At 43.4% G+C, this 22,547-nt stretch overlaps 2 protein-coding genes across 2 annotated transcripts; both read right to left on the bottom strand.

Moving 5' to 3' along the window:
- Window positions 1–2,469: 2,469 nt before the first annotated feature.
- On the bottom strand, window positions 2,470–16,595 carry ddx3xa (DEAD-box helicase 3 X-linked a). The gene is given in 30 exon segments (XM_029529938.1): window positions 2,470–5,536; window positions 5,676–5,799; window positions 5,843–5,846; window positions 5,902–5,954; window positions 5,956–6,002; window positions 6,005–6,055; window positions 6,137–6,190; window positions 6,193–6,238; window positions 6,495–6,502; window positions 7,014–7,124; window positions 7,127–7,159; window positions 7,162–7,213; window positions 8,597–8,706; window positions 8,709–8,724; window positions 8,862–8,989; window positions 9,110–9,140; window positions 9,142–9,186; window positions 9,189–9,236; window positions 9,239–9,273; window positions 9,379–9,436; window positions 9,438–9,484; window positions 9,578–9,632; window positions 9,634–9,661; window positions 9,799–9,938; window positions 10,023–10,122; window positions 10,210–10,311; window positions 10,605–10,740; window positions 14,826–14,873; window positions 15,092–15,140; window positions 16,287–16,595. Coding segments are annotated over 30 exon segments (1,890 nt in total). The 5' UTR covers window positions 16,332–16,595; the 3' UTR covers window positions 2,470–5,450.
- A 2,212-nt stretch (window positions 16,596–18,807) lies between these two features.
- Window positions 18,808–22,007, bottom strand: nup35 (nucleoporin 35). Its single transcript, XM_029529940.1, is given in 11 exon segments — window positions 18,808–19,070; window positions 19,143–19,277; window positions 19,357–19,486; window positions 20,072–20,146; window positions 20,253–20,338; window positions 20,340–20,362; window positions 20,653–20,711; window positions 20,890–20,981; window positions 20,983–21,047; window positions 21,129–21,296; window positions 21,701–22,007. Coding segments are annotated over 11 exon segments (924 nt in total). The 5' UTR covers window positions 21,714–22,007; the 3' UTR covers window positions 18,808–18,992.
- Window positions 22,008–22,547: the final 540 nt, after the last annotated feature.

Below are 22,547 nucleotides of genomic sequence, written 5' to 3'. Positions count from 1 at the left end.
AGACCTTGAAGGCTCCAGGAGTGATGAAGGAGATGTTGTTGTGGTCCAGAGACAGGGACCGGAGGGACGGCAGAGTCCCGAAGGCCCGCTCCGACAGGAACTTCAGCCGGTTCTTGTCCAGGTTGATGGCGGCGGCCTCGCAGGGAAACTCTTTTGGCAGCTCAGCCATGCCGGAGCGGTCGCAGAGCACGCTGCAGCTCTTCTCCTGAGTGCAGGAGCAGGACGCCGGACAGGCCCGAACACAAGCCCAGCGGGCCGGAACCGCCTGAGGGAGCAGGAACAGGACCGAGACTGGAGGATGGACAGGGGGGGTCAGTTCACTACCAACAGTGTTATGGGTGATAACTAGGAGAGAAACTGTACTGAAGTCTATGGGAAAATGTCCCTCCTCCTGCTCAGTAAACGTACTGAGTGAATGACAGTCAGCTTGAATTCGGTCCAAACTGAAATTCTCCACTGTCCTGTAGATTTAAAGAGTTTATGCTACAGAGCTAACGTTAGCATTAACGTCTCATCAACGCTTCAGTGATGAAGTTCTGCCACTTTAGAAACGAAACAATGATCTGATTACTTAATCATTAGATTAACTGATGATTAATGAATTACTATAAATTAAATAATTACAACATATTTTCTTTGCACCGTTTTAACAAACAGAACCAGCAGCCCCCTCCAGATTAAATGCCTGTGTGGATTTTTGCAGCAGGAGGAGGACGTGATGATTTGATGTTGGAGTCACGTTGAATTGTCTGTGATTGACAAAGAACAGCTTACATCAGAGATTAGCCTCACACAATAGGTATAGTCTGCCCCCCCGGCCCTGTTCAGCTTAGTCTGCTTAGACAAGCAGGAGGAAAATCCTGAGGATTGTGGGAAACCAAATCTTCAGGTTCAGGATCAGTAAAAGAACAGAGCAGAAAAGTGAAGACTGACCGGTGAACGTGATGACAGTCATGGTGAGGTCTCTGATCTGGGACGCTGCAGGATTAACGGAGGTCTGAAACAGAAAGAGCAACGATGATGAATCAAATCAGCTGTTTCAGTCTGAGAGCAACAATCTGATCATTTACAACAAAAAGGCCCAACAGCTCTCTTAAATATCACTCTTCAGTTTGTGCGTCTGTGGTTTTTGTGGTTGTTTCCATCTTTGTTGTCGTGTTCTCATCCTGCTTTAGTTGTAAATCTGTTTGTCGTCGTTTGGAGTCTTTCAGATGTCCCTGTAGTATCAGTTGTTCAGTTGTGTGTCGGGCCCTCAGGCCCAGGAGACCTGAAGGTGAACCTGAACGGGTCAGCATGCAAAGAAGCAGCAGCTCACCTGGAGATCGTCCCCTGCAGGTGTGTCCATGTGTCCATCGTCCCCTCAGTCCGCACTGTGCAGCTCCACCAACATAACTGAGCTCGGCAGTTCTCCTGCTGAAGTGTGTGTTTTTACACACACACACACACACACACACAAAGCCATCTCTTAATGGCAGTGAAATCCCCTGGATGGAGATGGAGTCAGGCAGCTGGCAGGATTACAGAAGTAAAACGAAGCTTTCAGATCAAACCACGAAGCAGAGCAGTAACACACAGACACACACAGCATGAAGTCGGAGGTGAATCTTATCAGAAATACAGATGTTGAGGCGGATTAGGGGATCAGGATCGATACACTTTGTTGGAGAAGATTGTCAGGTTGGCCTCTGAGTGTCGAAACAAAGTGACACGATCATGAACAGACAAACTGAGTCTATTTTATTTGTTTGTGATTTTCTGTCATTTATAACTTGAATGTTTTATGAATCTTTGAATTCATTTTTAAACTCATTTTGTTTGTAGTTTTGTGCCTCTTTCCATCTAATTTGTAGATTTATGCATGTTTTTGCGTCTCGTTTCAGTCTCTGGTCAGCAGCGGCGGCCCTAAATGAATGTTCCTAAAACCTTATTTTAAAAATGACAAATTATACAACAGGGCTCTAATGGGTGTCGCCGGCTTGTCTGTTATGAAACCATGTGACCTTTTCCAGAGTTACATGAAGAACTAAACGCTGTTTTGTCTTTTTGCTGCTAAAAAATCTCCCACAGATGGTCAAATGGAGAAGACAAAAAAAAAACAAAAAAAAGCAGGTCAGTTTTCTGTTTGCAGCAGAACGAGACCGTTGATGAAAACATGTGGCACATTCATGTTCAGTCAGGCGGGGGGGGGGGGGGGGACTTCTGGATTTAGGTCGTCTGGTCTGACTTCACCGTTCAGCCTGTTCATTAAAGGTCCCGTTCTACACAAACACAGCGAAAGCATCAAAGGTCAAATCTGCCAATCACAAGTAGACTGCAGCTCCAGAGTTTCTGCCGTACTTTAACTTAAAAAGTTAAATCTTTATGCATTAAAACATTTTTAAAGCAGAAATTAAGACGACATTTTCAGCCTTCACTTTTCTGAGTTGGTTTTAAAAGTTCACACTTTGGGAAAGATGACAAATGACACGATTGAATTTACAAATTAAATCTTTAGTTTGTCAAAAAGAAACAGCCTTTCCAATCTACCAAATTGAACGTTGCGGCCCATCTATCTGCACCCTCTCAGGGTGATGGCCGGGTTGCTACACATCTTCTCTTCACAACTACAGTAAACATGCTTGATTTTTCCAAGTACTGTTGCATTCAAAACATTTTATTTTGGTAAAATCATACATTTGCACAGCAGAGTATTTCCCATGCAGTGCAGGAGCCTATAAGCTATTACAGAAAGCAAAGTCTAAGTATCTAAAGAGCTCTGGGGTTCTCAGGAGAACGTGGAACAAGTCCTGCCGTGCCATCTGCCGCCAACGCCACAGGCGCAGACTTCCTGTTCCTTCCCCAGTGTCAGACCTGGTCCACGTTCCAGGAGAACACCAGAGGCTTCATATATGAAATACAATGAGAATAAACCACATGTTTGTTTCTTTAAGGATTGCCATGTGCCAGACATCGACTGGAGAAAAATAATCAGGTCACGTTAAAGAGGTCCAAATTGGAGAATCTGAACACTTGTGCATCGATATGCTTTAGGAAATTTATTTGCTCTTTTGACAGCTTTATTCCAAACCTTGGCATGTTTGTTCTATTCCATTTCAAATTTTGTTGACCAATTAGTATAATCTGATAATGACCGGCCCTGAGAAGGCCCCGAAACAGCTGTGGATATTATTTACTGAGTCCAATGTATCTTAAACATTAAAAAGCTCACGCTACCCCGAAATATATAAATTTCACGCATACAGGTGACATTCAACATTCAAGTGCCAGTGTTTTTTGTACTGTCTTTTGGTCAAGTTTCTGAAACTTTCAAAGAATCACTTTGAGGCTTACAAAAATAAATATTTGTCAAAAATGCTTAATAAATTACACAAAACTAGCAGCAAAAGTAGAATCTAGAAATCTGTGCAAATGGCTAAATTCCCCCAAACTGCTAAATCCCCTGGTCCCAAATAAATCCTGGTTTAAACGTTGAGAACCCTTCCCCTTTGTAAACAAGCTGCGTTTTTCCACAATCTCCTCACACACAATATTTGGAAGCTTAAGGACACATAGTCAAGACATCTATATAAAACTCTAGATGTGCGATAAAAGAACTTTTGTAAAACTTGATGGGCATAACGTACAAGGGCCTACACACCTAAATCAAGTAGCACCATTCAATCTCAAGTTCTCAACACTGCCAGTGCATCCGCTTTTAGTTCAATTTCTTATAAAAGGTTTCAAAGGCACAACACACCCGATGAGAAAAATTGGGAGCGTTTAATTTTTGAGGTGAACGCCCCCGTGTCTCCTCTTCTCGTTGGCCGCTCCTCTCTGAGAGGAAAAGCCTGCGCTGGCTTTGTGAAGCCGCAGATTTATTATTTAAATACACGTCTGAGCAGAGAAACTCCCAGAGGGCCTGACAGTTCTTAAATGATCCAGGAAGTGGACGCCATCCACAAACAAACACACACCGTCTTTGGCCACCTCCAGTTAAACTACTCAGCAATGGAAACCAAAGCCATCAACGACAGCGGTGCACTGAAAACTGCATCCACCTTTACCCCGAAGACACCTTGCCCCCCCCCCCCACCCCACCCCCAGTGGTCGGAGTGCTGCTGTACCCGGCTCCGCCCCCCTCCCCCCCCTCGCTGTTTAAATTGATAAACCTCAGTGATCATTCAAATGCCTGTCTCTTAAAGATGACCATGCCTCCAACGCAGCTGAAAAGAGAAAACGTTTGTAATTGAGTTAAGCCTGCGACTCGTTCACGTGTCCTTCCCTCTTGACCAAAAAACAAAACACTTGCAAGCGTAGAATACCAGCTGGGCCTCGTGGTTGCCGGTCGGTTTCGGTAAACACTAACACTACGCTCTGCCCTCCCGATGCTGTGGTCCTTTATGCAGCCATTTGAACTTCACTTTCAAGATGGCATGGCATTATTTTGTTTTGAAACATATTTTTCGAGAAACAGAAAAAAAAGAAAGTTTTAAATTGTTGTACATACCTGCACCATAAAGTCTCAAGTAAAAATAAACAAAAACACCGCCCACTGAATGTAGCTAGCACTCGGTAACATACTAGCTGCCGTAACACTGTCAAGTCAATTGAAAAATGTGGAGTAACAAGTTCCAGCATTGATTATTCTTGCTTCAACCTCAGCGATCGTTGGCACTGAGCTTAATGACTTCTGTGTTTCTTAAGATTACAATAGGAATGGCTATTTTAAAGACTACCATATCCATAAAAGGAGCCTGTCCAGGATAGAGTGAGCAAAAAGAAAGAAAACAAATGTAACGTCGTCCCTCGGGACCGTACGGTTGCTTCAGCGAGTGGCCAAGTTTGTATTAGACATTAGCTGTTTGACCATAGAAAAGGCTACATGATGTTCCTGCAATAAATTTGAAGTTCAAATGGAATCATGACTCCGAGAGCCACAATACCCCAGAGTTTGCCAAGGTTTGATTAAGTCCAAGCTTATTTTACCTTTCTAATATTTTTTCCACCAAACAAAATAACTAAAAACAAATTTAGAGCTCTTGGCCATATTCATCTGGTGAAATGAAAAACACAGATTTCCTGTTTAAATTCAAAAGGCACAGTACATTAACATACAAATGATCCTCAGGTTATTCAATTTGGTTCTTTTCCTCGTCTTTTAAAAGAACCAAAATACTTTAAACAATAACAAGCCCGAGGTTGCTATCGGACAATGCATGTCAGCATCCATGCTCACTCTGAGGTGTGCGTAATCTCTGCGGTCTCCGGTGCGTCGCACGTTGCTGGTGACTTCCTTTTGCGTCGTGCTGCACTTCCTTTTTGAGAAGACGAATGGCAGAGAACCAGGGGCTTGGTAATGTACTGTGTGTCAGTGAAGCTACACCAGGGAGGGTTTATTATGGTCTGGCTTAAGTTAACACTGTGGTTTCCATTGGGTTGGGTATTGCATGGCAACCTGTTCCTTGGGTGACTTAGTTGCCCCACCAATCCACACTACCAGAGTGGCTGTAGTTTCCTCCGTAGCCGTCATTGCCATAGAAGTTGCCACCAAATCCTCCTGTGAAGGAAAAGGTCAAAGGTCAGATTCTTTTGTCCTCCAGCCCCAGAGACATTACTTCGATCTTTACGCTAAAGGTTTGGTGGTTCTTGGGGGATTTAGGTGGATAAAGTGAACCACACAGGCAGCATTTCCTCACCTCCACCAAAGCCACGGTTTCCTCCGTGGCCTCCAGTGTTACGTCCTGTACGGCTTCCACTGAAGTTTCCAGAGCCGCCGGGCGTCTGTCGGTAGTCTCTTGCTCCAAAACCACCAAGAGAAACCTACATAAGTGAGAGGGTTGTTTAGCATACTGAAGATGAGGACCGAACTCAAAGGTGGGGGCTCAGCAGCAAAACAAATGTTCATACATTTTACAGGAGTACCTCTTTGAGCGTCCACGGTTGCTGCTCTTGTGCTGGTGCTCGTAGGCCAGGCCTCTCAAGCCAGGAGGGAACCTCCTGCTTGGCCTCCACCAAAATGTCCGCAAGTCTTTGGTTATGTTGCTGTTTTTGTCGTTAAAGAACGACGTGGCCAGACCTGCAAACAACAGAGCAAGAATCAGTATAGTAACAGTTCAGGTAATCCCAACAGGTACTGAATCAGAATGAAGGTTCATACCAAGGTGCCCACAGTCCGTACGGCCAATACGGTGAAAGTACTCCTCCATGTCATGGGCAAATCAAAGTTAATGACATGCTTCACGTTGGAGATGTCCAGACCCTGGCAGCACCTGAAGAGAACAGGCTGTTTAAAGATCCAGTGTATACAATTAACACTGATTGAGGGAGAGAAAAATCCCCTCAAATGTTCATTTGGTTTGTTAGTTATGAGTCAATTTGCTCCAGAAACAAATCTGTAAATAATTAAAATAAAAAAAAAAAAAAAAAAATCCTCCAGCTCAGCCAAAGACACATCTGCTGTGATCCAGTTTCTCTCCAGGGCTTTCAAACGGTAAGCGAACTCAGCCATTCTGTACCTTTGCTTCTCAGCCAGACAGTAACAGTTCAAACCTGGATTCAGATCTAAAATGGACCACTGCTAGAACTCATGTCCTGGTTTTGATAACGGACATTGGAGCTCAGGGCCCAACTGAAACTGTTTCCACAAAGCCATGAGGAAAAATGTGTTGCTTCCATTGTTCTAATATTCAAGTTAACTCAAAATTCACATCAAGACATTCCCAGATAAGATCTTGATCTTGAAAGAACTAGTCAACTCAGTCCAGAGATGAGCCCCAAAGTAAACATAAAATATGGAACATTTTATGAATCAATTACAGGCCAGCTCTCAAAAAACAAGAGCATCTGGCTATGTCTTAAATTGCCATTCTTGCTTGATCATTGAAGGTAATTTTGTTTCTGTGTAAAAGGTCCAATTGTTAAATACTTTGTAAATCTAAAGCATTGAGAAAGAACCAAAATATCCTTGGATGCTCAGGGATAGACAGTCGAGAGTTAAAAAAAAACAAAAACAGCAAGTGCAGCAAATAGATGACTTACAGCTGTAGCCACCAAGATGGGACAGCGTCCGGAGCGGAACTGATGCAGAGCTTCCTCTCTGTCTCTCTGCGATCGATCACCATGGATGCTGGTGCAGGCATAGCCTCGTGGTAAAGGAAGTCCTCCAAAGCGTCAGCTCCTTCTTGGTCTCCACGAAGACCAGAGTCAATGAGTCTTTACCTGTGTAACCGCAATACAGAAGGGTGAGATTAGTGGGCTTAAGCTGGACGAAGAGCATGAGGAGGAGGACGAGGGTGGGGAAAAAAAAACTTTTAGGCTGGGAACAAGGCTACAGATGGAAATTTTAACCAAAAGAAGATGAGAACTTACAACCGTCCTACTGAAAAGTTCGGCAATGCAAGTTTATGAAGTAAAAAGAAAATCAACAACCAACATGATAACTCCGATTGAGACAGGGGCTGCATAAAAAGCGTCACAATTTGCTGCCAACCTCAGCTTCAGGTTTTTTCCAGGACAGGACTAAGAGATACTCTAACTTCCAGGACTAATACTGATGTTTAATGCCACTGGATGAAAATGTCTGGATAAAAATGGCTTGACGGCCTGGGACAGACATCCACATTCACCTCATTTGCAGCCAATCCTGTATTGGTTCAGCCAAAACAACCTGGCACAAGCCAAGAAAAACAAAACTACATCCGCAAAGCTCCATCCTCTCCTTAAATATGTAACCTGCGAGTTCTTTAAAGTAAAATGATTCGTGCTCACAGGCCATCTACTCCCACTCTCCCTCCCCAAGCCTCTTTGTCTTGGTTGAAATTGCCAATTGTGCCCATTAGTGAGGCCGTCTGTGACATACGACACTTGTTGCCTTTTGTAGAAACAGCAGCACCAGTTACTGCAGCGACTGCTGAGGCAAAGTGAAGTTACTAAACACGGCACTTCAATATAAGACTAAGGCCCTAGAGACAGTTTAAAATGACCTAAAATCTACAGAAAGTGAACAGGTCGGTGCTGTCACAGCCAGCTGACTCCAGGAAGTCGGCTCTTCTATAATTAAAACTCCTTCCACTTGGTCTACATGGTGCAAGGCACAAGTTGTTCCTAAAGGCTCGTATTGAAAAGGAAAAAATAACAGAACTGAGGCAGCATGTCAAGCAGGGGGGGGGGTTGGGGAGGGTACAGGATGAGCTGTGGGATGTGATGTTTCTGGCTTGTGGGTCAGAGTGAAGTTGTGGTAATATCCATAACTTACCTGGTTTCTCTGGGGGCTTGTCACATTTTCCTGAACCTCACTCGGAATAACTAAGATAAAAAAAACCGGCCAATAAAAGTGAGGCTGGTCAGTCAACAACTTTCACAGCTTTAGAGTATCATGAAGAAGCAGACCCCTCTAACAAAAACACGGCAATTGATCAGTCCCTGCTCACCCCCGCAGTTTAGCTTTCACCACATCTGTCTATAGCAAACATTTGTTGCAGAGATGCAGCAAAGTCAATATTAGCTTGATATGACTGACAAACAGGATGATGTGTTAAGAGTTCAATGTGACATTGATGGGAGGGAAAAAGGAAAACCAAACGTTTCATTTTTCGTTTCTCACTGTGGCTTCAGCAGGGTCGAGGAGGAAGGACCTCTTGTCGGTCTCCTCCACCAGACAACCTTCTGGGTGATATCTCTGAAGTGGAACCAACACCCGTCCCACTGCCAGGAAAATGTAGTCATCAGGAAATCCCGAGCCAGGATCTAAGCAAAGAAACCAGAGTGATGGTTTAAAAGGGGAAGCAGTAAGGTGCGAAAAAGAGACAAGCCCTAATGGTGACAGATTTCACCCTTCATTTACTTCAAGTGCTGCTATCCAGAAAACCTTTCTGTGGCGTTACCTGGATCTCCTTGGGGAAGGTGGCACTGAACATCATGGTCTGCCGAATGCCTTTAGGTGGCATCGTGTCTTGCTCAACAATGCGTCTGATCTGTGGCTCGAAAAACCCTGTCCACATCCGGTCCAGGCCTCATCACATGAACCAAGTAGCTGCAGACATTAAATTGATTAATCAATTGCCAGAAAATCCCAATCAAATTTCACAATGACAAAATTAAGGCAACCAGTTAGTCCCTGTGTTATACTGACTGCAGTAGTCCAGACCAATCTTGCCCCTCTCCCATCATGTCAACCAGACGTCCAGGTGGGCACACTAGCAGGGTGGCAGCCCTCTCTCCAAGTCCCTGATTTGCTGACCAATGTCGCTCCTCCCCATATCACCACGCAGGGACGCACACGAGGCGATAAGCAAACTAGAGACGAAGGAAGAGCAAATTGAATCAGATCAAGTTTCAAGCTGCAAATTCGTTGATGAAAGGTTAGAAGTTAGTTGTGGCCGGCTGTCTGCTCAATGGAGCTCCCCTTCCTCGCCTCATCGTAGATCTGCAGGGCCAGTTCTCTGGTCGGAGCCAGCACCCAGGGAGATGGGATACTGCTTGCGTCGGCCATACCTTCCGTTCTCCTGTGGATCAGTTAATGTTGAATGTTTCAGGATCAAGTCAAAACAAAGCTGGATATGTTGAATTACTGTGACTCTCCAGTACTGGCGTTTTATTCTTGCAGCCTGCAGAGCATCTCCTGGCCCTTCAGTGTAGATCTGACTGAGCACTGGCCAGCAAGAAGGCAGCAGTCTTACCAGAGCTGAACACAAGCAGAGATCACACTATCTGAACGCTGAGGTCTTGGGACCATGGATCCAAAGTAAACAAGGACCTGTTTTCTATTTTTCAGGAGCTCAAGATGAGGGGAGGAAAAAAAAAGAAAAAGAGACCAAAGACTCACCAGTCTGGGCACATGCCATGAGATCTCTCTTGGACTTGATGATGGGGATGGCATGCTTCTGGACTGGGGTGGGACGAGTATAGCGACTCAGGTTGATGTTCCCCATGATAATCTCTCCCATGTCTACATCATGGAACTACAGAGAAAACAGACTGCTCTGTCAATGCTTTGATATCTTAACTGACCGTAACATTCAGAAAATGTCAGAGTGTAGACTTACACTTTCAATGTGTGGTGGGCAATTGCTTCCAGTAGCCTCCACAGGGATATCATCATATTTCTCAAAGTTTATCCCAGTGTTGCTTCCAGAGAAAAGCTCACTGGAAAATAAAGAGGGATGCAAAGTTTAGACCTCATTAGGATACCAGATGGCTGTTAGCGGCTCCAGAGATCAGAATCTGTCTTACTGTTCCAGGCGCTCATTTGGAGCAGTGGGCTTGGACCAATCCTCATCTCTGGAGTCCTCCACCCAGCGGCTGTTTCCTCCAGAGAAGCCCCCTCGCTCATATCTGAAGAACATGAGGCTTTAAAGACCTTTTCATTTCTCAACAGGCAGAAACAAAGAGGGGCAAACTTGGCCATGCAGATATCAGGATGTTTGAAATAGCTGTTGAAAGCTAAGAATTAATCTTGTACAACATAACAGCTTTTCTAATCTCTGCTGCACGAAGCCTGTTAGGCTTGACAATAGGGGAAAATGATACAAGACAACAATCACATTTAAGGCTTCTAATGAAATTTCACAGGTATAACAGTTAAGGCAAAACCTATTGTTGATACTATGCATTAAAATGATACACACCTTCCCCTTGAGCCTGCCCCGCGGTCGTTGAAGAAAGCTGACTTGGATCTATCAGATCGGCCTCCAAAGCTGTTGTAGGCAGCATCCCTGGGAGCCCCTCCCCAGCCGCCATCTTTGTTGTCATAACTGCCAAAAGCTGTAATGAACAGATAAGAACTGTTAGCGAAGATATGAGATATTTTCCCCCAAATCAGTTTTGAGATCGCCATCACTTTCTTACCAAATGCGCAACACTCCATTTTCCTTTTGCCATCAAGCTAATAATCAACAAGTAATTTGTAAATTAAAACCCAGTAACTTCTGCAGTAGAGAGGACTCTGATATAACTGTATGAAAGGGTGGGGGGAGGGTTGAGCTAAAGCTACGCTGTCACCACTAAACTACAGCTACACTGAGACATTAAGGCACAACAGGATTTCCCCACCTGCATTTTGTAATGTTGATTAAACGAGCCTCCACCCCTGTTACCGCGGTATGGCACCGCGCCCACCTCTATCATTGCGAGGGGGTCCACGCCTCCAAAGCCCCGTTGGAGCGGTTGTCATGGTAACCATTCACAAATCCATTGCTGCGTCCGCCGTCCCATCCAGGTGAATCTTCAGGAGAGACAAGAGAAAACCCAGACTAAGACGCTTTGAGGAGACACCCAACGCTGCACATTATCAGTGTCAGTAAGCATTTTCTAATTTGGCTCTGCTAACGGTCCCTCTAAGTCTCTGCAGATGCAGACCTAGGTTCAAACCTAACTTACTAACAGGTGGGAGTACAAGCAACTGCATAATACACTAGGACCTGGGCTGAGAGCTTGAACTCTAGTCAGGAAAATGCTGCAACTTAAGTTGTGTCATGGGTCAAGTTAATTTGCCAAGTGGGGAGGAAATGAAGCAATTTCTACATCGTTCAAAAGAATAGATGTAAAGAAATCAAAGCATTCTAGAATAATTATGATTTGTTGATTTAAAAAGAAAGTGCTTTACTAAGGACTTCTCTGAACCAAAACACCCACTGATCCCTGTCTATGCTTGTATGGGACATTTACCACAACGATCTGCCCAGCTTTGGACACTGGCTGTGTCATCGTTCCATCGTTGGTCACACTGTTATCAGTGCAGGATGAGGCTGGTGGAGGGGGCGGGGGACATTCGACCAGTTAGTGCTAGCACGTTGAGGGTCATCAAGCAGCCGAGGCTTTCTAAAACAGGGGCAGACCGGCTGCACAGATCTTGTCTCAGATTACAATTGACCGAGAACTGGTTTGGACAAAGAGGCTAGTTCTGTGGTGCGGATCTTGGATCCACCACAGTGCCCCGCTTCAGCACAAGGAACAACCTTGGAATGCTTCACACAGGCCCACGCTGATCTATGTGCTGCAAACCAGACCACAACTTGGACAAGTAAAGGATGTCCAAAGGTTTTTGTCTGCGATATAATCTGAGTAAATAATTCTGAAGTATCAGGCAGTGCAAACACACAGCCCAGTGTTTTATAAACAAACGTACTCTGTCCCATGGCGACAAGATGAGGACTTTGCTCAGTTCAGTGAGTCATTAGAAACTCGGACAACCTGCCTGACAACCAAAGAGGGAAATTATTTCCAAATCAAGATGTTTAGTCCTCCTTCCCAAATCCAATGTTGCTTCCTAAAGTTTTACCTCCATTAAAAAAAAAAAAAAAAAAAAAGTTTGGTGCCATTTAAAATTACCTACAGAAAGCCAGGGAGATTTGTGGAAGAATTTAGTCACTCAGACTCTTATCAGACAAAAATGATGTGCGTGCCCTCTGCAGGGCATGGCAGGGCACACCATGCAGGTGACTAACCATCAGAGACAGCAATGCAGACGCCACAGTTCAAGTCCAACCACCAAACAAGACTCAACTAGTACTAAAAAGATGCAAGCTCCATCTATGCCAAAGGGTGGTTATTAAAAATATGTAAAACGCTGTAGTAAAAAAACATTTCAGTGATAAAGTCTGAAGTATTAAAGTTGAGATGTTTAAATATAGGAAGTAACAGAAACTCCACAGAAGGTAAGGGGAGACTGGTGTCTCATAGTTAAGTCCTGATGCACCCTTTCCAGATCATGCCACAAGGTCTGCCAAACTGCAGACAGCAAACTGACTCTATAACAGACACCTGTGCAGAAACTCAAACCTGCTCAACTTCAAAGACCACATGCTGCAAGGATATAAATGCTATGATAAGCTGACTGCATCAAAGAACGGTTCCTTTACATTAAGTTGGGGGTGGGGGTGAGTGTACACGGGGATATCTTCCTCTGCCGAATGCTCCAAGTAATGAGAACAGCAGTCAGTTGCCAGGAGAAGCCTGTATACACTCAGTAGTGTTCATTAATCCCACTTAATGTCACAGGCAGACACAAAGGACACAAGGTCAATAAAGAACTTGAAAGAAGAACTGGTTCTGTTGCTCATTAGAAGGCAGTGTCACCATGGACTCAGCTCCACAAAGGCCCAGCTTGATTTCATGGCTGTGATGTTATATGGGATCCAAATTGCTGGACAACACAATATGTGAACAGGTCTTAGAAGGAAGTTTCACAGATAATGTATATTAGTAGAGAGTCACACTAGTGATGCAGTGCAGATTCTCTAAGGCAACCGTCACCATGCATCATAAGCAACTTACTGGCAAGCGTGTGACAAACATGTTAGGTCAAGAGTTTGGGCTGCATTTGACTAAGTGACCAAGGGCGCATGATTAAGGCCCAGTGTTCAGCTATGTACACTATGAAACTCTGCCAACACGTAGATGGCATGGCATGCAGGTAGAGGTCAAGGTATACCACATCTGTTTCGCCAACCCCCACTGAAAGGCATGGTAAAAAGGCAAGCTCTTGAGAGGCCAGTCTTGGGTAACCTGAGCAAAGGTAGGGAAGCAAGCTATAAAAAGACTCACCCATGATTACTGCCTCATGCTTTTATAAGTGTTGGGCTTTATGGGACTTTATACTAATAGTTACCAATCTTACAGTCATCCCATCCTGAAGTATAGTTATTTCTGTCTCTTTGCTGACATTCTGCCTGCCATGGTTGTGGGCACTGCTTAGGAGAAACTTTGGGGACAGTGCAGGTGAAATATGGGCATGAACAAGCAGTGAGTAAAAAGATCATTTTAATGAAGCTATTGTGTGCTTCACTAAATGTAAAAAAAAAAAAAAACGCTACTCACAGCAGTAGAGAACAAACTTTCGGCTTTAATGTTGCATCTAAGTGCCCTTTAACTATAAAAATTATTTCTCACTATCTGAAAGCATCTCAGCAGAGAGAAGCACATCAATTATCACGTGCCCATCATTGAATTATACTGTGCATGTGTCGAAGTCTGCCCTAACCCTCTTGCCTTCACACTGGCTTTGCTGGTGTGTAAAAATGGCTATTTCATGCATCTGGTAATGCAGGTTGCCCTCAGCGAAAGCAGACAGAAGGGACTTACAGAGATTTACTGGTGCCACTGAATAACCGCACTGTCTACCAGCGGAATAAGCATTTCCTGCTGTGGAACAAGAAAACAGTAAAACGAGAAAAAACGTCAAGTGTGCAATGACACAAAACCATGTTTCCAACTTTTTTTAATACAAAATTACCAGACAATGTCAGGTATAACATGTCTTGATTTAAAGCCTTTAAGAGGCCAAACAAGTAGAAAAAAAACAAAAAAAAAAAACAAAAAAAACAAACAAACTTAGAACTACCAGATAACTGTCAACACTGATTTAAAAAAAAAAAAAAAAAAAAAAAAAAGACCAGTTCTCCACATTTCCCTTTAATCAGAGCAGTCGATAGCTAGCACTCCTTTTTCACATGTGAGACATTGCACCAGGAAAAGATTTCCTAAGAAACCAGTTTCTTAAAAGTGAAACTGGGTTGTTCAGTTTTGAAATTTGACCCATTCTTATATGGCCATTTTGCAGTACCACTTGCCTTATTTCATCGATTCCAAAACAATGTTTTTAGACACAGAAAGCCCATTTGTTATGGCTTTCTCTCTCCTTGTTCTGTACACATTTTAAGAATGAGACTCCTCAGCTCATAAGTGCAGCAGTACCAGAAATAATTGTCTGGTTAACGCCTCACGAACTTTTCTCAACTGTGCTTGCTTTTACCATGCTCTGATGGGCTTTAACATCAAGCACGCCACATGTCAGACCTGTGTTGATGGTTTGACTGTGGCTCGGTGGGTGCCTGTTCACCTGAACTCACCATTTTTGGAAGCATCTTTGTTCCTCAAGTGAGGTGGAATGTAACGCCCTGGGTAGAGAGGAAGAAAACTCATGTCACACACCACCACATACAGCCAAACGCACAATACACTGATGCTTCTCAGTCTGCCTATCGCTACAACAAGCACAGAACAGAGGTTGTAAACGATTAATCTGAATGGGGTCAACACAAAACCACCAAATTATAAAACTATTTCATATGGTTTAGTCTTTATTCACAAGTTGAACTTTCTCTTTATCACTTACTGCCAGTTCCTCCGCCTTGTCCGTCAGAGTTCAAGTCTAGGGCAGCAAGCTGGAGAAAAAAAAAGAGAAAAGACGTTTGGTTGGAGTCAGGAGTACTCAACACCATGGGACTACGACACATAAGGATGAAACACACTTTGGACTGTAGTCACAAGTATAGCTGTATTGCCACAACAAAAAAAACAGTGTCGTTTATAAAAATTTTGTTTCTGAAATCAAAAGAACAGTTCATGAAGTATTTACTGGTTCAAGTTTATTAACACCATTTGAGTTCGGATGGTTGACCAAGTAAACAAATTTTGTCCAGTTCAACTTAAAGCAATTTGGGGTTGAAGTCCTCATTTTGAATATTTAAAACAAAGAGACGCAACATTTGTTAGTTTGGAAAACAGCCACTTGGTTTATTGAAGTTAGCTATGACCTTTGGTGTAATTATCACATTAACTAAGAAGGAAACGGGCATTTTCATCATCCCATCAGAACAATCACTGAAAATTGGCTGAAAATAATGGACAGTTCCAACCTCCCGGACAGACATCGGGTTTATGGTATTTACCCCAAAGGGTTAATTCGACATTTAGGTTCTCCTTAAATTACCCCATTATAATTTAACAGACATGGCACAACCATTTCAGAGAAACACGCCGACAGAGGAAAAAAGACCTAAAATTTACGGTGATATCCGCTGATGATAAAAGGGCTGGGCATTAATAAATCAGTGCTGCGTTGGAGGGTTTTAAATTACAGAAACGTCAACAGTGTCTAAACGGTGCCAACATTTCCTCCTGCGCCACGTTTCAGGCCGAGCAGGCCGCACGTTAGCCGGGCTAACGCAGGATACCGGCCGGGTCGTAAACCTTCGTTACCTGGCAAACCCCCCACCCGCAAAGCGGCCATTAACTGGATTGAACCCCCCACAGGAATCCGCCAGCGTGGTTTACTTCTCAGTTTTTTTAAGCCAAATATAATTAATATAAGTATTCGGCTCGACGTAGCGACGAACTCCGCCATCACATCCACCGACTCCATTTTAACAGCCGCAGCGTTAGCTTAGCTTAGCTCCCGGCTAGCAACAGCACCCCCCCCCCCCCCCCCCCCCCCCCTTTCCTTCCCCAGCAAAAACGACGAAACTACAAGTGCGTAATGGAAAAATAACACTTCTATTAGACAAAACAAAACGATGTGAAACACTTACCTGCTGATCTAGACCGTGTGGATTATCGATGACCACATGACTCATAACTAAACAGCGCGGTGGGATTATCTCTGAGGAGAACGGGGTTCTTTGTTAGCACGGCCGGCTAATCTGGTTCCGTTTGACTTAGCCTTGTTCTTCTGAACGAAACTCACAAACCTGAGCCAACGGTGTAAAACACGTTAAGTCAGCGAGACGGGTTAACGTTAAATAATAAAATTAGAAGAGTTTGTGTATAAATAGAACGCTGAGGTGATGGCTGTCGGAGCTGAGGAGCTGTTGGCTTCACCGTGCTGGACTGACTCCGACCGCTCAGCTACCGCGAGATAACGCTTCTCTGACCGGAGGAGGAGGGGGAAGCCGCCGCGCAGTATCGCGATGCTTCCGCTCCTCTCCGATTGGTTTCGCCATCATGGAGAAGAAGCAGAAACACGATGCTGATTATTAAAAGTTGTGTTCGTACTGCGTGTTTTTAAAGAACCAGGAGCCGCAAGCTCAGGTGTAGAATCACAAGAATGTGCAGTCATGTAGAGTTTGTGACCGAAGCAGGACAAAACCCAAGGCAATAAAACAGAAAATAATCTGAAAGATGTGCCAAAGAGCTGTAGAGATGGCACAATTCATGACAGAGACAAGCTAAAGTAAAAAAAGAAATAAAGATTATATAATTACGTATTCAATATAATAACGAAATGACTACATGGAGATGCCAAAGGAAATAAAGAGGTTAGAGACACAAGAAGAGTACAAAAGAAATTACCAAGGATATGCAATGCAAATGGTTTACAAAGTGATCCACTTTGTAAAACAACTGTTGTGGTCATTTTTCGTCCCTTCCATTTTCTGTTTCCTTCTCATAAAGGGAAGTAGTGGGAAGCCTTTTACTGAACACGTCTGTGTCCAGGGATTCATTGCCTCTCTGTCCGTCCAAACCAAAGATGCAGACCACATCAGAGCCTAAAAACTGCAGATGTATAATATAGATTTTTACAAACATAAATAGTTTCTGCATATTGCTCAAAATGGGACATATACATCTTTTGGTACACATCACATGGTTTCGAATGTCTATCGGTTCAGGAGGGTCAAACATAAGCTAAACCAAAGCCTTCCCCACCCCCACCCAACCACTCTATCCCATCTGTAGCCGGGTGATTCGGCGCTCAGTACAGTCTGGCCTCTGAGGCCTGCTCTCGTCACTTATCCCCTGCTGTATGCTGCAGCAGCAGAGTGCAGGCGGGGGGCATATGTTGCTGGGATCAGGTAAAGCAGAGGTAATTGGTTACTGGGAGAAAGGTCAGCTGGTGAGAGATTTCTGAAATGACTCACAACAGTGAGGCTGATGTCCAGAAACTCCCCTCTTTAGTCTGTCTCTCAGACATACCTCCTCACCCCAATTTAATTATGTTCCGAGTGTTTGTTTACAAGGACATCTGGACTCTTATGCTATTTATACTTTAACTGAAACCAGAATCATTATTTATAAAACTAGTTTCAGCCTTTGGCAGTAATGGAAACTAGATGACATTAAGAGCTGTCTGAAAGTACTTGAGTATTTCCTCTATTTTCTATTCATACATCCACACCAGCACATTTCAGGAAATATGTTGTCCCTCTGACTCCTCTACAGCCATGTTATCAACCTTGGCTACTTTGCAGATTCAGATTAACAACAAAGTGTGAGCAATTAAGTCAGTATATTACTGCATGAAATAACTTTATTTACACCTGAGCTGTATTTGATTGAGTTATAAGCTTCAGCATTAAAGAAATGTACACAGTTATTAATAATCAATAAATCAAGCTGAAGTACTTTAGATTTATATTGATGTATATCTTGTATTTTTCCACATTGACATGGCTATGTGTACATGTATAAAGACGAATCTATTTGCTGTTTGTGTGTTTCTTACTAACACCTTCGCCACATCCGTCGTGTATTAACATTTATTAAAGATTAGTCATCCACTGGTTATTTATTTTGCTTAAAAAGGCTCAACGTGCACCTCCCTGCTCTAAAAATGTTGCTCAACTGGAAAGAAAACTGTAAAAGAAGGTGTGGACTAATTACATAAAGCTCTTACATTCATTACATGTTTAACTGAACATGCGTGTAAAGATATTCTTTCACAACTACATTTCAAATATCTTTGATGTGAACTCTTGGCCGCAGACTTGAGGTTTGGACTTTTGGCTCCATCTGTTGGACTAAATTAAACCTTACAACGTTGAGCAGCAATTCAACTTTGGATTTGAGTCAGTTTCATGACAAGTCCAAGTACAGTATAAAGTTATAAGAGCATGCACTTGATTCTTTCCTGTATTAGCTATAAAAAGGGACCCGTTCACAAGCCATTGGGGTCCTGGTCTAAACTGAATCTTGATCTCAGCACCAATCAGAGCTGCTGATGTTTACTGAGGCCCCTTAGACAAAAACTGTTGATAAACTTGGACTTGGACTTCATTCGATCTAATGACTGTCAGGGTACGACCGCTGAATAAAACTCCATCTTTTATTGAATTTAAATCAGACAGTTTATTGAGAGAGAGAGCGACAGTAAAAAAATAGAGTATAAAATAAGAGAAGAAAGAAACATCCTCCACAACAGTGCACACACACAATCACACACACCAGTGTAGTGAGTCTGTTCATCTATTGATTCTATTGTCCAAGGCTGCAGGTATCCCATGATGCATTGCATTATGTCACCAGCCAAACATGTACTCCATTGCTTTGGAGACAAAGCTGTCATCCTTCCTGGGCGTCTGTCTGTCTGAAACCACCTGAAGATGGCCACACATTGAGCACCATGTTCAAGTAGACACAGAGTAATCCTGACGTCAAAGGTCACCCACCTGGTAGTCACTGCTGGAGCTCCTGTAGGTGGCGCTGAGCGGCCTGATGGCCGAGCGAGGGGTGGAGGGGAGGGCAGAGGTGGAGAAGGAGTTGGAGAGGGGAGAGGAGACGACATCACTGCTGTCCATCACACTCTGAGAGGGAAAGAAATGACACCAGTGATCCTCAAATCAGACTGCAGTGTCGCCCGACAGCAGTAAACAGGCACTCAACCTTATCTATACAGGGTTTCACTCCCACCATGATGGCGTCACCAAACACCTTTCCATCCTTGGACAGAGCTTTCCTGGCCTGAAGCCTGGACTGATACTGAAGGTGCATCCAATTACCAGGAGACGCCCATCTGTCAATACATCATCAATACACCATCAGTACACCTGAGTTCTTTGTACCAACCTGTTGGCTCTATTTTTTTCTTCTGATCAGGAAGATCACTTCTTTCTTTTTGTGTCACATGATGCAGCAGTCACAGCAGTAGTAATTCCCACATGGACCCCAAGGACGATAAACATGACCAGATTGTGTCCAGTGGGCTGCACCTGTTCTGTCAAATTTAGGCTCTCTAGTGCTGTATGCAGATATCAGCAAAACTCTGCTGTGCTTCCGACATCAAAGTGATAGCCGAGTTATCTGACATGAGGTTCTGAACGTCTGCTTAAGAGCTGTTTCTCAATGTGTGGTGAGCATACTAGTTAAAATCTCCTTTGTAATGTTGTGTTTCTGTCTAAGTGACCAAAGAGCCATGACTTTATTGATCACAGTCAGTGCACCATTACTGTGTGTCCAAAACACAGGAGAGGGAAGAAAGCGTCATCACCAGTTTCTGTTCATGTGATCAGATCTGACTTTTATCTGTGCAACTAAACCAAGTGACAGATGGATAAAGTCAGAGTTCATAACACCAAAGTCTGTCAGCATGCGTGGGTGCCTCACCGTGTGTTTGAGGATGTTTCCATACTGAGCGAACTGCAGCAGGATGTAGGAGGCCGAAGCTGGAGGGAAACTAACACACACACACACACACACACACACACACACACACACACACACAGTTAGACTCTCTGTTTGGCACTTGGTCAGTGTTGTGACTTACTGTAAAATCAAAATACCCAAACACGGTGACCCAGGTCTGGTCCAGCTGATCATCAGATGACAAAGACTCTCCCTGACTGTAGAAGGGATCCACCTGAGCCGTGAGACAGACACACCTGCTGCATGCCTGGGAGACACAGACCAGGTATGGGGGAGAGACAGAGAGAGACACCCAGTGGCCACTTTATTAGTATATCTGTATAATTCATTACAACTGCTTTGGCCACATATTCTCCTTTATTAAATGATCAGTTTTTGATGTCACTGTCAAAAATGTGTTTACTACTGAACTCAAAGCTCAAGTCCAACACAGACTATCGATACAGTATTGTCTGGCAGTGACAGTGAAATGATATTGACATAAACATAAAAAAATAAAATATTGTTAATCATAAAGATAATAGTATCAGTGTTTACCTGTTCCTGGAGTTGCTGCCTGACGTGCAGACAGAGGAGACTGCATAACCGGGAAGGGACTGATAAATGAGAGAGACAGAGATATAAAAAATGAATTTACAACTTGATTTCTGAAGGGACTATCTGTGTGTTGCATAATAATCTAATTGTGATCAAGCCTTCCCAAATATCTCTCCTCTCATGGAGTACCATCTCCTGCAGCTGCTGACAGACGAGGACTCCTCTGGAAATAGAGACAGGAGCTGACTAACCTGCCTGTGTGCATTCAGGGGTGTTCCTACAGCCATCATGTCATGATGGATGCTGCGGACAGGTGGGGCTCCACTTTTTATCCTTGGGTGTGGGAACAACAGGATGAGAGGCAGAGCTTACTGCTAACCCTCTGCGTCCACCTCCTAAAATATAAACCAGAAAAACTGACAAATCTACAGAAAAACATAATTATCTGATGTGCAGTGTGTGGTCTTTGGGCTGACCTCGGGGCGTACCTGGGCTCTCCATCATGGGCACGGACAGGCCGAAGGAGCGTGGCTGTGGGGTGGGTGGAGCGGGGAGGTCGCCCATCAAAAAGCCAGGCAGAAACTGAGCCCCAGGGGTCGGTTTAGGAGAGGTGGGGGAGCCCAGGCTCATCGGTTCATTTCCCACTGTCAAAGAGGCTTCCAGTTTATTGTTTTATCAACTTATTACCTATTAAACAACTACAGGATGTAATTCAATATCTGTTTCACAATCATACTGACCACGGTATAAAAGATAAAGCATAATCTGTAACACCTACAATCTTTTCCAAATTCACGATTTTATTGATATTTATGTCACATTGGTGTCAGCACCTCTAGGTTGTATATGATCATTTCCACTATTAATAACAATAACAGTAAGGTTAGTTAAACTTTAATTGGGGTACTGTAGTTACGGATTTGACCGATTTACTGAAAAAGATCTTTCAGGAATGCACAACAGGCTAACAGTTGCAGCAGAAAAATAAAGATGAAAATACCAACATGGGATAAATCAGCAACAAAAGTCTTATTAAAATTGTGGTTACCCGATAGCTCCATCTCTGCTTCGTTGGACTCCGGCCGCGATTTTCAAAAGCAGGAAATGACGCCAAGCGACGGCCGGCTAGCTGGCTAACGCGGCTAGCGAAGCTAACTGAGCCGTCACCCAAACCTACTTTTAATGAAAAGACGATCTCACTGGAGCTAAATGCTAACTGATACCATCCCACTAGTTGGAGTAAATTCCCCTGAACTCGGATATTTCAGTCCGTCTGTGTTTATTTCCAGAGTTCAAGGCAGCTTATAGGACAAGCTGACTGGAAACCCGAAAGCCACCGCGGCTTACGCGGCCGCCTTTCGGCGCATGTAGATTTCGTCACTCTGAAGCGGCGTTCCTTGAATCGTGTTCCCACCACAATTATTAAAGAATATATTTTCGGATTTACTTTAAACAATGATATTAAAATGTAATGATCTATGATTTTATTACACATTTTATTAAACATATAATACATGACAAAACACAATACATGTCAACTTTCCGAATGCTTACTCAAAGGGTTGACACATGAAGTTATTAAGTTATTTGTTCATTCACACAACAGGTTTGGGTTTTTGTCGAATATTATTTATGAAATGCTTTATTTTTTTATTTTTTTATTTTTTTTTTTATAAATTTGCGTATTTATGTCACAATTATATTTCAAATCGATAGAAATGGTGTGTTATTTGAAGGTTTCTATTTGTTTATTAACGTGTAACTTGAACGCACCAAACTTTTACATCTTGGCGTCATCGAAACGCGACCGGATTCGTCAAGCGTCTGAAGAAAAGACGGAAAATGTCACTTTTCTGTCGTCGAAACAAAAACCTGAAACAAGAAAAAAGATGTAA

The sequence above is a fragment of the Echeneis naucrates genome, chromosome 21 (genome assembly GCF_900963305.1).
Source record: "Echeneis naucrates chromosome 21, fEcheNa1.1, whole genome shotgun sequence".
Taxonomy (NCBI): Eukaryota; Metazoa; Chordata; class Actinopteri; order Carangiformes; family Echeneidae; genus Echeneis; species Echeneis naucrates.
The sequence above is the reverse complement of the archived record's forward strand: the minus strand, read 5'-3'. Positions and strand labels throughout refer to the sequence as shown.